At 43.3% G+C, this 13,799-nt stretch overlaps 1 protein-coding gene across 22 annotated transcripts in view; it reads left to right on the forward strand.

Moving 5' to 3' along the window:
• Window positions 1–7,348: 7,348 nt before the first annotated feature.
• INTS8 (integrator complex subunit 8) overlaps window positions 7,349–13,799 on the forward strand; it is a 57,174-nt gene continuing 50,723 nt past the window's right edge. For 14 of the 22 annotated variants that reach the window (XR_012416537.1, XR_012416540.1, XR_012416538.1 and 11 more), the window contains exons 1-5: window positions 7,349–7,623; window positions 8,925–9,099; window positions 10,980–11,120; window positions 11,421–11,492; window positions 12,706–12,757. Coding sequence is in view for 8 of the 22 variants with exons in the window: in XM_005563733.5 (XP_005563790.1) it covers window positions 7,494–7,623; window positions 8,925–9,099; window positions 10,980–11,120; window positions 11,421–11,492; window positions 12,706–12,757 (570 nt within the window). In the remaining 14 variants the exon portion in view is untranslated. Of the gene's footprint in view, window positions 8,245–8,924; window positions 9,100–10,491; window positions 10,603–10,979; window positions 11,121–11,218; window positions 11,493–12,705; window positions 12,758–13,799 lie in introns of those variants that run through there. The other 8 variants (XR_012416539.1, XM_073999105.1, XM_073999108.1 and 5 more) reach the window with 3 other exon arrangements.

The following is a 13,799-nucleotide window of genomic DNA, read 5'->3' on the forward strand; positions in this document are numbered from 1 at the left end:
GATGTTGAAAGATCAAATGAGAAAATGAGCACATAAAGGCCCTAATCTGGGTCATGGTATATAACAAATGCTCCATAATAGTTTGTTTCTGTAAGCCTATAGAATTTTTCATGGGTTTTGAGGAGATATCAGGGACTTTAAAAACATTAATACATGGCTGGGCACAGTGCCTTACACCTGTAATCCCAGCACTTTGGGAGGCCAACGTAGGAGGATCACTGGAGCCCAGGAGCTCCAGATCAGCCTGAGGGGGCAACATAGCAAGACCCTATCTCTGCAAAAAATAAATAAATTAGCTGGGCATGGTGGTATTCATCTGTGGTCCCAGCTAATCAGGAGGCTGAGGCAGAAGGATCACTTGAACCCAGGATGTCAAGGAGGCAGTGAGCTAAATGCCACTGCACTCCAGCCTGGGCAACAGACAGAGACCATCACACACACACAAAAAAATTACCAGACGGGGTATGGTGGCTCACGCCGGTAATCCCAGCTCTTTGGGAGGCTGAGGCGGTGGATCGCCTGAGGTCAGGAGTTCGAGACCAGCCTGGTCAACATAGTGAAACCTGTCTCTACTAAAAATACAAATATTATCCAGGCGTGGTGGCGTGCCTGTAATCCCAGCTACTCTGGAGCCTGAGGTAGGAGAATCACTTGGACCTGGGAGGTGGAGGTTGCAGTGAGCCAAGATCACACCACTGCACTCCAGCCTGGGCAACAGAGTGAGACTCCATCTCAAAAAAAAAAAAAAAAAAAAACAGATAAAGTTGTAAGTACCTGTGACCGCCTCCCCCACTCCCTCCCCTCCTTCACCTCTCCTCTCCCCGTCCCTAACCCACCTCTGTTCTATCCTCCTTCCTCCTTCTCTTCAGAGCCAAGCACAGAAGGATTTTGATGTGCATGCCTCGATAAAATAGTTTCTCAGACTTTTTAGTCTTGGGGCCCTGTTATGCCAAAAAATTATTAAGCACCTGAAAGAGTCTTTGTTTATATTTACCATATTAAAATTTAACACTGAGAAGTTTTAAAAATATTTAATTTATTTACATTAAAATAAAATAATCATATAAAAATAAAACTAATCCTATTACATGCTGCCAAATACAATTTTATACAAAATAACTATTTTCATTTTAAAAATTAGAAAAGTGGCATTGTCATGTAGATGAGTAGTTAAAAAAAGAAGTATTTTAAATCTTTTCAGATTAATTGTGGATTTTCTTCACCAAAACCTGAGAAAGTAGTCGTTTCTTAAAGATTAGTTGCAATTTCAAATCTGAAATCATATCAATTAACTTTTCAAATTCCATTCCATTACAATTCATCAGTCGGTCTTGAAGTTTTTTGTTTTGTTTTGTTTTGTTTTGTTTTAAGATGGAGTCTTGCTCTGTCGCTCAGGCTGGAGTACAGTGGCACGATCTCTGCTCACTGCAACCTCTGCCTCCCGGGTTCAAGCTATTCTCCTGCTTCAGTCTCCTGAGTAGCTGGGATTACAGGCACCTGCCACCACACCCAGCTAATCTGTGTATTTTTAGTAGAGACGGGGTTTGACCATGTTGGCCATGCTGGTCTCCAACTCCTGACCTTGTGATCTGCCCAGCTCGGCCTCCCGAAGTGCTGGGATTACAGGCGTGAGCCACCATGCCTGGCCGAAAGTTTTTATTTATTTACTTTTAAGAGACAGGGTCTCGTTCTGTCACCCAGACTGGAGTACAGTGGCATGATCATAGCTCACTGGAGTCTCCAACTCCTGGCTTCAAGTGATTATCCCGCCTCTGCCTCCCAAAGTGTTGGGATTACAGGCATGAGCCACCGCGCTTGGCTTGTCGTGGAATTTAAATAAATCTTTTAGCCATATATTAGGAAAATATTGATTGGTTAAGTTGTGATGATCACCTGAAAGTTGACACATTTAAATATACAACATTTGTTAATATCGCCATTAGTGTCATCAGAAAAGTCTTGTCAAGTATTGGGAAGCTGCCAAGTTTACAGTTTTCTAAAATTCTAATTTTACTTAAAAATTTGAATGTTGGCCAGGTGCGGTGGCTCATGTCTGTAATCCCAGCACTTTGGGAGGCCAAGGTGGGAGGGTCATTTGAGGTCAGGAGTTCGAGACCAGCCTGGCCAACATGGTGAAACCCTATCTCTACTAAAAATACAAAAATTAGCCAGGCGTGGTGGTGGCATGCCTGTAATCCCAGCTATGCAGGAGGCTGAAGCAGGAGAATCGCCTGAACCCGAGAGGTGGAGGTTGCAGTGAGCAGAGATAGCACCATTGCACTTCAGCCTGGGCAACAGAGTGAAACTCCGTCTCAACAAAAAAAACAAAAAACAAAAAACAAAAACAAATTGAATGTTATTATTGGCCACAAATGGTGTTAGTTGTTTTCCATGAAGTGACATGACAGGCTCACTTCGTTCAAGCAAATGTCTGCTAAATAAATACCCCAGTCTGAATGACCACAGTCTGTTCTCATGTTCTCATTCTTTCTTTCTTTCTTTTTTTTTTGAGACAGAGTCTCGCTCTGTTACCCAGGCTGGAGTGCAGTGGCACGATCTCTGCTCACTGCAAGCTCTGCCTCCTGGGTTCACGCCATTCTCCTGCCTCAGCCTCCTGAGTAGCTGGGACTACAGGCGACCGCCACCACGCTTGGCTAACTTTTTGTAGTTTTAGTAGAGACGGGGTTTCACCGTGTTAGCCAGGATAGTCTTAATCTCCTGACCTTGTGATCCACCCACCTAGGCCTCCCAAAGTGCTGGGATTACAGGCGTGAGCCACCGCACCTGGCCCTTCTCACTCTCACTCTGTCACCCACCTGAGTGCAGTGGTGCAATCTTGGCTCACTGCAGCCTCATCCTCTTGGGCTCAAGCAATCCTCCCACCTCAGTTTCCTGCATAGCCAGGATTACAGATGCACACCACCATCCCTGGCTTATTTTTTATTTTGCTTTTTTTGTAGAGACAGAAGTCTCACTATGCCGCCCAGATGTGTCTTGAATTCCTGGACTCTCCCAGCTCAGCCTCCCAAAGTGCTGGGATTACAGGCATGAGCTACTGCGCCTGGCCAGTTTTCTGTTGTTTTAAACCACAAAGTTTGTGGTAATTTGTTACAGCAGTCACGTGAAACAGATACAATAAGTATGCCACATTTTGTTTGTCTATTCACCAGGTGATAGACCTTGATTTCTACTTTTCGGCTACTGTAGATACTGCTGTTCTAAATATTCAAGCCTTTGTGTGGGTACATTTTCTCCTTTCTCTTGAATACATACCTAGAAGGAGAATGGCTGAGTCGTCTGGTAAGCCTATGTTTAACATTTTGAGAAACTGCCAAACTGGTTTCAAAAGTGGCTGTAGCATTTTACATTTGACATGTATGGAGGTTCTAATTTCTTTTTTTTTTTTTTAAGATGGAGTCTTGCTCTGTCACCCAGGCTGGAGTGCAGTGGCACGATGTCTGCTCACTGCAACCTCTGCCTCCTGGGTTCAAGCGATTCTGCCTCAGCCTCTCGAGTAGCTGGGATTATAGGTACATGCCACCATGCCAGGCTAATTTTTTTTGTGTTTTTATTAGAGACGGGGTTTCACCATATTGGTCAGGCTGGTCTTGAACTCCTGACCTTGTGATCCGCCCACCTCAGCCTCCCAAAGTGCTGGGATTACAGGCATGAGCCGCCACGCCTGGCCTGAAGGTTCTAATTTCATATAATCACCAACACTTGTTATTTTTGTATTTTTGTTCATAGCCATTTTAGTGGGTGTGAAGTGGTATTTCATGCAGTTTTGTTTTGCTCTATTTGTTTATTTATTTATTTGAGACAAAGTCTTGTTCTGTCACCCAGCCTGGAGTGCAGTGGCATAATCATAGCTCACTGCAGCCTCAGCTTCCCAGGCTCAAGCCATCCTCCCACCTCAGTCCCCCAGGGTAGCCAGAACCACAGACATGTATCACCATGCCTGGCTAATTTTTGTGTTTTTGGTAGAAATGGGGTCTCACTTTGTTGCCCAGGCTAGTGATTTGAGTTTTTCTTTTCTTTTCTTTTCTTTGAGAGAGTCTCACTCTGTCACCTAGGCTGGAGTACAGTGGCACGATCTCGGCTAACTGCAACCTCCACCTCCTGGGTTCAAGTGATTCTCTGCCTCAGCTTCCTGAGTAGCTGGGATTACAGGCGCATCACCACCATGCCTGGCTAATTTTTGTATTTTTAGTAGAGACAGGGTTTCACCATCTTGGCCAGGCTGGTCTTGAACTCCTGACCTTGTGATCCACCTGCCTCGGCCTCCTAAAGTGCTGGGATTACAGGTGTGAGCCATCGCGCCCGGCCGGTGTTTTGCGTTTCTTTAATGACTAATGATATTGAGCATTTTCATGTGCATGTTGTCCATTTGTAATATCTTCTTTGGAGAATGATCAGTTCAAATCCTGTTTTTTTTTGAGACGGAGTCTCCCTCTGTCAGAGTCTCGCTCTGTTGCCCAGGCTGGAGTGTAGTGGCATAATCTCAGTTCACTGCAACCTCTGCCTCACAGGTTCAGGGCAATTCTCCTGCCTCAGTCTCTCGAGTAGCTGGGACTACAGGTGCCTGCCACCATGCCAGGCTAATTTTTGTATTTTTAGTAGAGACGAGGTTTTGCCATATTGGCCAGGCTGGTCTTGAACTCCTGACCTCAGGTGATTCACCCACCTCAGCCTCCCAAAGTGCTGGGATTACAGGTGTGAGCCACCGCGCTTGGCCGATTTAAATCCTTTACTCACTGTATTGTTGTTGGGTTGTAAAAGTTCTTTACATATTCTGGATGTAATTCCCTTATCAGACATATGATTTGCGAATATTTTCTTCTAGTCTGTGGGTTGTCATTCCACTTTCCTGATGGTATCTTTCCAAGTGTATTACTTTTTTTTTTTTTTTTTGAGACGGAGTCTCACGCTGTTGCCCAGGCTGGAGTGCAGTGGCGCGATCTCGGCTCACTGCAAGCTCCACCTCCTGGGTTCACGCCATTCTCCTGCCTCAGCCTCCTGAGTAGCTAGGACTACAGGCGCCCGCCACCGCGCCCGGCTAATTTTTTGTATTTTTAGTAGAGACGGGGTTTCACTGTGGTCTTGATCTCCTGACCTTGTGATCCGCCCGCCTCGGCCTCCCAAAGTGCTGGGATTACAGGCTTGAGCCACCGCGCCCGGCCGTGTATTACTTTTTAAATAGAAATTTTAAATATTTCTTTTGCCTCTGTTGTTTCTGAGAGCCGAAGACATAGCAAGTGGAAGAAGCCTTGCCTTTTTGACATTCTGGGACACCTTTCAAGAACACTCAACCCACACCAGGACTGTCACACGCTGACAGGGAAAGATGTGTCACTCCAGGCAAGCAAACTTGGCCACAGCTGGGATATGTGTCTCGCATCAAAGCAGAAGCAACTGGTGGTTTTGAGGGTCTTCTGACAGACACCCTCCAAACATACTGCTCAGAGGTGAGGTAGGAGGTGATATGTGACTCTGGAATCAGGATTTGGACACCGGACCAAATTGAGGACTAGCTAAAACAGGGATGGGGTGGAAGCAGCTTTCTGTAAGACATGCTCAACAGTGTGCCATGGCAACACCTGGGCATTGCCACCCCATTCCATGGTAATGACCTGATGACCTAGAAGTTACTACCCCTTTCCTAGAAATTTCTGCTTAAACTTCCCCTTAATCTGCATGCAATTAAAAGTGGGTGTAATTATGCCTGTAGAACTGCCCTGAGCTGCTATTCTCAGCGCACTGCCTGTGGGGTAGCCCTGCTCTCCAGGGGCAGTCACAGAGCTGTAACACTGCCACTTCAATAAGGCTGTTCTCTTCTACCACTGGCTCACACTTGAATTCTTTCCTGGACAAAGCAAAGAACTCTCCGGGGGAAGTCCCAATTTGGGGGGTCACCTGCCCTGCATCAGAGGGACAAGAGTGCCTGGCTGGAAGCTCGAGTTCATTAGACTCCTCCAATGTTGATGAAGTCTTAAGCTATGACTCCCTCTAAGAGAGGGTCTCTAAGTTTAATAAACTTCAAGATCTCTGTCAACCTTCAGGTATTCAATTACCCACTCTGAAAAGGGGAGTTCAGTGCTGTAATACTTTTTTTTTTTTTTTTTAACCTGTAACACTTTTACGGCAGGACATTTTTGAGTCTAAATAAAGCACCTTGGGACTTAATGAAACTATATAATATTGTTACTGTATTAGATGGTAGTGGAATAATGAACTCTCCCTTAATTAAAACACTTATTTTTATACATGTAATATAAATGTCAAAATGTCAAGTTAATCTGTACTGATTTCCTTTTCTTTCTTTTTTTTTTTTTTTTCTCGTTGTGAGACAGGGTCTCACTCTGTTGTCCAGGCTGGAGTGTACTGGCACAGTCACAGCTCACTGCAACCTCAATGTCTTAGGCTTAGGTGATCCTCCCACCCCAGCTTCCTGAGTAGCTGGGACCACACGTGTGTTTCACCACACCCGGCTAATTAAAAAAAATTTTTTTTTTGAGACGGAGTTTCGCTCTGTTGCCCAGGCTGGAGTGCAATAGAGCGATCTCGGTTCACTGCAACCTCTGCCTCCCGGGTTCAAACGATTCTCCTGTCTCAGCCTCCCGAGTAGCTGGGATTAAAGGCGCCCGCCACCAAGCCCGGCTAATTTTTGTATTTTTAGTAGAGACGGGGTTTCATCATATTGGTCAGGCTGGCCTTGTGTTCATGATCTATGAATGCATCTTTTTTCAGTTTTAATCGTTTGTTAATGAAAAATACAAGAACATCACAGAACGGATGTAAGATAGGGTTAACAGCGCCTCTAGCGGGGACATCGAAAGGATCAACTAGGCTCTAAGTATCGGGAGCTAGCCCTGAGAAGCAGCAAAGCTGGATATCACTGTATGCTGCCATCCGTCCAGGAAGCGGGTAGGAAGCTGGTGTTCTCGGCAGGACAGCGGGAGCAGCTGCGGAGAGGACCCAGGTGCGAGGAAATCTCAGAAATGGAAACGGGGAAATTGAAAGCACAGGAGATAACTTTGCTTGGGTCACAGCTCGAACCCATTGCTTTTATTAAATAAAATAAAATAAATATTTTATTTACGAAAATATTGAGGCCCGTATTTCTCAAAATATTGAGAATATATTCTCGCTGGAGAACTATCAGGTAACAGGGAAAGCCTACCCGCTACCCGGCTTTATGCGGCGCCGTCTCCTATGGCAACCGGGAGGAGGCGTGGTTAGAGGGTTAGTCACGCCCCTATCCTCTCCAACCCGAACAACGATTGGTCCGAAGGCGCGGCGGTGGCTCGGGGAGGCGGATCCAGGTTCGCAGCTCCGTCTGGCCCGCGCCGCCATTTTGGATTGTGTGAGTTTCCGGGACGTTCGGAGCGCGGCCTCTCTCTCGCCGGATTCCGCAGACCCCGGGCCCCGGCCCGCATCCAAGTGTCAGGTTGGAGCCGGGAAGCGGCCCTGGTGGTAGCGGCGGCGGGGGCAGGATGAGCGCGGAGGCGGCGGACCGGGAGGCGGCCACCTCCAGCCGGCCCTGCACCCCGCCGCAGACCTGCTGGTTTGAGTTCCTGCTGGAGGAGTCACTGTTGGAGAAACATCTGCGCAAGCCCTGCCCGGGTGAGCGCGGCGCCTGCACCTGGGGAGCGGGACACCGCCACCGGAGCCGTTCGCCCGGTTTCCATCCGCTCCCCGCCTTCTCGGCCACCGAAGCTGCGGCCGGGCTCCTCCCTTGCCTTAAACATGCCCGGGTGGAGGTCAAAGAAAAGCTCGAAACAAAGGCTCTCCTAACCCCGGAGGGGAGGGCTTGGCGCTGTCAGCCCAAACCCTTTGGTCCTTTTTACGATTTACCTTTTTACTGTTGGGGTTTTAGAGCCTGCGAGGCGGGTCTTGTGGTTGCTTGGGTCGGGGAGGCTGACCAGACTCCTCCTTCACTGAACCCCAAGCTGAATAAATTCAGGAAGACGGGGAGAAATCAGCTGTTGGATGCTGATCCTGACGCTAGTTATTATCTTAGGTTCTTATTTAAACATTTTGTTCTTCAATGAGGGGATTTTATTGACTCTTATTCCAAAGTTGGGCTGTAAATTAAAAGAAAATCTTTGAAAGCAGGAACTGCTGCACATTTGCAAGATGGCTTTGTATAGTGATGATAATGATTAATAGCCCAGTTAAATGGGTGTGATGGGGGCGGAGGAGGAAAACTCCAGGCATTCTCAAAAAAGGTATTGGCACCAAAAGGTAAGTTCCTCGGATAACGTTTTTCTAAATTCAAATCTATATATGGCTTGTTCAGTCTCGTAGACTGGCCTTAACTGATAGAGATCACTGTGTAAGAAGTTAATGTACTTAGGCAATTTTGCCACCCGTATGATGCCCTTAATTCATTCCTTTTGAAAGATACTTGTTGAGTGCTTTCAGGTTGCCATGCACTGTGCTTAATTGTTCACATCTGTTACTCCTTTAATCTTCAGAATCTGTGAGGTAGGTGATAGTATCTTCTATTTTGCATTGGAGGAAACAGGTGCAGAGAGGTCACTTGATGGAGGTCCCCCCTAATTAAGTGTCAAAATAGTAGTTCTAATGCTTGTATCTCATTCTTCTAATTGGCACTGGTTATTTGCAGAACCAGAAATCTATGACTGTTATGTTCTTCCCCGTGAGGTGCTTTTTTTTGCTTTCTTCCACTCTAATGTTACCCTTCCTCCTTACCACTCTTCCTCATCTGCTTTAACACCCAAGCACACTTCTTACATATGGTATTCCTTAGTCATTTTAACAGCACAGCTGTTTGGATTCCTTTTGTGGCAAAAAAAAAAAAAAAAAAAAAAAGAACAAACAAAAACAAACCAATGGTGAATCCTTTTGTATCTTCATAATTAAAACTTAAATTTAAGAATTTATTTTATTTTAAATCCTAGATCCTGCACCAGTTCAACTTATAGTTCAGTTTTTGGAACAGGCTTCCAAACCTTCAGTTAATGAACAAAACCAAGTTCAACCTCCGCCTGATAACAAGAGAAATCGTATTTTAAAACTACTTGCTCTTAAAGTTGCTGCACATTTGAAGTGGGACTTAGACATATTAGAGAAAAGGTATATAAGATTTCAGTGAAATTTCATTTGAAGTACTATTTAGATATATTGGTTTATTTCTATATCTGCTTTTGTGATATTGGCTCTTAGAACTTACAGACTGGGCGCCTTGGCTCACGCCTATAATCCCAGCACTTTGGGAGGCCAAGGCAGGCGAATTACTTGAGGTCAGGAGTTTGAGACCAGCCTGGCTATCATGGTGAAACCCTGTCCCTAGCTGGGCAGGATGCTGGCGCCTGCAATTTCAGCTACTTGGGAGGCTGAGACACGAGAATCACTTGAACCCAGGAGGCTGAGGTTGCAGTGAACCGAGATGGCGCTACTGCACTCCAGTCTGGGCGATAGAGTAATACTCGGAAAAAAAATAAAATAAAGATTATATGTTCTTGATAAAATATGCAAGTATAACATTACTTTTGATGTGGTAACTAGAGAAAATCCACACCTGAACTGTTGTAAATTTCTCAAGTGACTTTTACATATCTGAAGAAACTGAATAAAAATTGATAGATGTGTAATATGGATGATTTGCTATTGAATAATTGAGTTAATTTTACTGGTCATAAATCACTGTATCCTGTTAAAACAGCTGATTAGAGTCAGTGCTTATTTGCTTAAAAATAAATACTTTAAAGGCTGTGATTAGAAAATGATTTATTATCCCCTTCTCATCACAATATAAAAAGATCCCTTATAGGAAGTTGGGAAAAATTCAAAAAATGGGAAATAATTGGGGGAGGAGAGAGTATTTTTTTAACATTTTCATGTAATTTTTGTTCTTTGTTCTCCATAGGCTTAAAGTTGTGATCGTATCCTATATACTGTTTTGATTTCTGGTTTTTTTCATCTAGCAGTATCATGAACGTTTCCCCTTTTTTATGTTTTGGAGATAATTCCTTTGTATGGATAATTTATTAACTGTTCCTTAATTGACAGTCATTTAGTTTATTTCTAGTTTTTCACTGATAGAAGTCACAGGACTTAAATATCTTTGCCTGTAAAATAAATTTATCTGTATTTTGAGTTGGATTCTTAGGATAGCTCCTTAAATTGCTGGATCATGCAGTATAAACATTTTTAAGACACATAGATATTGCCAGATTGCATTCCAAAAGAGTTTATACTCACACCAGTAGTATTCAGAAATCCTCTTTTTAACCACATTCTTCAGCATTAAATATTAGAATTTTTAAAGTGTTTTGTTTTGTTTTGTTTTGTTTTGTTTTTTTGAGATGGAGTCTCGCTCAGTCACCCAGGCTGTAGTGCAGTGGCACGATCTGGGCTCACTGCAAGCTCCGCCTCCTGGGTTGACGCCATTCTCCTGCCTCAGCCTCCTGAGCAGCTGGGACTACAGGCGCCCGCCACCATAAAGCATAGTTTCAATCTGAAGGGGGGAGCCTGTATGTTACAGACTGAAGAGACATCAACAGATAGCAATGGGTACAAAGAAGTATGGTATATATGAGGCAGCTGGAAAATTGAACACTGATATGCCGTTTGACAGTAAGCAAGTCTAAATTTTTTAGATGCGAAATTAATATTGTGCTTATATTAAGAGTTAATTTTTTGAGATATATTCTGAAATATGGATGAAATGATTTGGGAAGTGGGGAAGAGTAGAGATGAAATAAAATTGGCCATCAGATGATAATTGCTAAGTGATGGTACATAGGGATTCATTATATTCTGTCTACTTTTGTGTTTTACGTTTTTTCATAATAAAAAGCTTTAAAAATCTTTTCGCATTTGATAGCTAAACCCAGAGATGTGGTTCCTTAACAAAGTAGGTATTTTCAGTGACGATATGGAATTCTGTATGTATTTTGTGTTTCTTTCACAATTAACATGCAAACATGTACGTTTTGCTTCTTCCTTTTAAGTTTGTCTGTTCCAGTATTGAATATGCTACTAAATGAACTACTCTGCATCAGTAAAGTTCCTCCTGGGACGAAGCATGTAGACATGGATCTGGCCACTTTACCTCCGACCACTGCCATGGCTGTACTTCTCTACAATAGATGGTAAATGTTTTCAGAAACTCGGAATGTGTTGGGCAACTTCTGTTTTATTGCACTGTGGCTTTCAAGGGTGTGCTTTTAATGGACCCATTCTGTTGCAGGGATTTCTCAAATCTTGGGAACTGTGAGTCTGATGGTGGAGAAAATTTGTGACTGCATAGATGAAAGGCAGTCTGATTAAAAATGTGGATGACTTATCACTTAATGCTTCAGATAATTTATGCAAACCTAAGGAGTACTTGAAAAAATAATTGAGATGACATTTATAAGTATGAAATTTTCTTTTTCCTGTCTTTTCTTCAGGGCAATTAGGACAATTGTTCAAAGTAGTTTTCCAGTCAAACAGGCGAAACCTGGACCCCCTCAGTTAAGTGTGTAAGTTGGTGGCTATGACCCTTACTTGGCGCTTTTTTCATTAGAGTTTCAAAAATGTTGGCAAGTTTTTAATAAGCTCTGCTATGGAAGAAGTAGAACAGGAATAGGAGGGCAGAAGGCCTGTGTGAAGGTTTGTTTGAAGGAGTTAGAGGGGCTGGAGAGTCAGGTAATGTGCTAGATACAGAGTTCTAAGAAGGGAAGTGCTTTGGGAATTGTGCCATTTATCTGAAAGCACTAAGGTTTTTTTTGTTTTGTACAGTTTTTTTTTTTTTTTTTTGAGCTGGAGACTTACTCTGTCACCCAGGCTGGAATGCAGTGGTGCGATCTCGGCTCGCTGCAGCCTCCGCCTCCTGGGTACAAGTGATTCTCCCACCTCAGCCTCCCAAGTAGCTGGGATTGCAGGTGTGTGCCACCATACCCTGCTAATTTTTGTATTTTTTAGTAGAGTCGGGGTTTCGCCATGTAGGCCAGGCTGGTGTCGAACTCCTGACCTCAGGTGATCCACCTCCCTTGGCCTTCCAAAGTGCTGGGATTACAGGTGTGAGCCATGGCACCCAGCCTGATATTTTTTTCATTTAATTAAATTGTCTTGAAAAAGATACATTTGTATATGGGGAAATTAATATATGGAAATATTAGAGTACAATTACAAAAGTTGATCATATCTGGAGGTTTCCTTTTTTTTAAATTTTTTATTTTTAAGGCTAGTCAAGTGAAGCGGGGGAGTGGAGGATGGAGTTTTAAACCTGATTCTTAATTTCCACATGGCAGCTTACCCAAATTTGGAGCTAGAGAGCATAGTTTCTAACTTGATTCAAATGAGCTTTTGTTGTAAGTTTTGCTCTTAAATTGAGTAAATGAGACTGGGTGCTGTGGCTCACACCTGTAATCCTAACACTTTGGGAGGTTGAGGTGGGAGGATTACTTGAGCCCAGGAGGTTGAGGCTGCCGCTGCACTCCAAACTGGGTGACAGGGAGACCCTGTCTCAAAAACAAACAAAAAACCCAAACAAAGTAAATGAGAAAATACTAGTACGTTAATAAGCGTCGTAATAGTTGAGGGTTTTGTTTTTTCAAACATGAAAATAAATAACATTAAAAACACTCTTATTTAAATTGAACCTGACTTTCAAGAATGATGCTCTTAAGTTTTGAATTTTTTAGTCTTGAGAGTAACTTTTGATACTTTTGTTTTCAATTGTTTCTCTTTTAGGATGAATCAAATGCAACAGGAAAAAGAGCTAACAGAAAACATTTTGAAAGTGGTAAGTATTGGCATCAGTTACACAGTAACATTTCAGGAACAACTTTAGAGCAGCAGTTCCCACTTTTTTGGCACCAGGGACTGGTTTTGTGGAAGGCAATTTCCATGAAACTGGATGTGGCGGGGGCAAGGATGGTTTCAGGATGATTCAAGCACATTACGTTTATTGTGTACTTTATTTCCATTATTATTACATTATAATATATAAGGAAATAATTATCCAACTCACCATAATGTAGAATCAGTGGGAGCCCTGAGCTTGTTTTCCTACAACTAGATGGTCCCTTCTGGGGGTGATGAGAGAGAGTGACAGATCACCAGGCATTAATTCTCACAAGGAGGACGCAAGATGGATCCCTTGCATGTGTAGTTCACAATAGGGTTTGCGCTCCTATGTGAATCTGATGCCCCCATTGATCTGACAGGAGGTGGAGTTCAGGCCATAATGCAAGCGATGGGGAGTGGCTGTAAATACAGATGAAGCGTCTCTTGCTCACCCGCTGCTGTGTAGCCTGGTCCCTGGTACCAGTCCATGGCCTGGGGGCTGGGGATCCCTGCCTTTAAAGCATGTATAGATGTAGCTTCTAATTTTGGGGACATGAGAGTTGTGAAGGTCGAAGTGCCGTGACATTAAGGTTTTTACTATTAGGATGTAGGTAGTATTCTAAATCACATGTAGACTTTCAGTTTTAATAGTAGAGTACTATACCACTGATTGATTCTATTTTTGACTATTTCATGATACATTAGTAGATACGAGAAACTGATTTTACAGATGACGTCTTTATATTCTTTTGTATTTTCCAAAAACTCTATGACAAACATGTATAGTTTATATTTTAAAATTACTTTTATAATAGGGTTTTTTTTTTTTTTTTAATTTTTTTTTTTTTTTTGAGACAGAGTCTTGCTCTGTTGCCCAGGCTGGAATGCAGTGATGCGATCTTAGCTCGCTGCAACCTCTGTCTCCTGGCTTCAAGCAATTCTCCTGCCTCAGCCTCTTGAATAGCTGGGATTACAGGCATGTGCCACCACTGGGCCCA

The sequence above is a fragment of the Macaca fascicularis genome, chromosome 8, assembly GCF_037993035.2.
Source record: "Macaca fascicularis isolate 582-1 chromosome 8, T2T-MFA8v1.1".
Classification (NCBI taxonomy): Eukaryota; Metazoa; Chordata; class Mammalia; order Primates; family Cercopithecidae; genus Macaca; species Macaca fascicularis.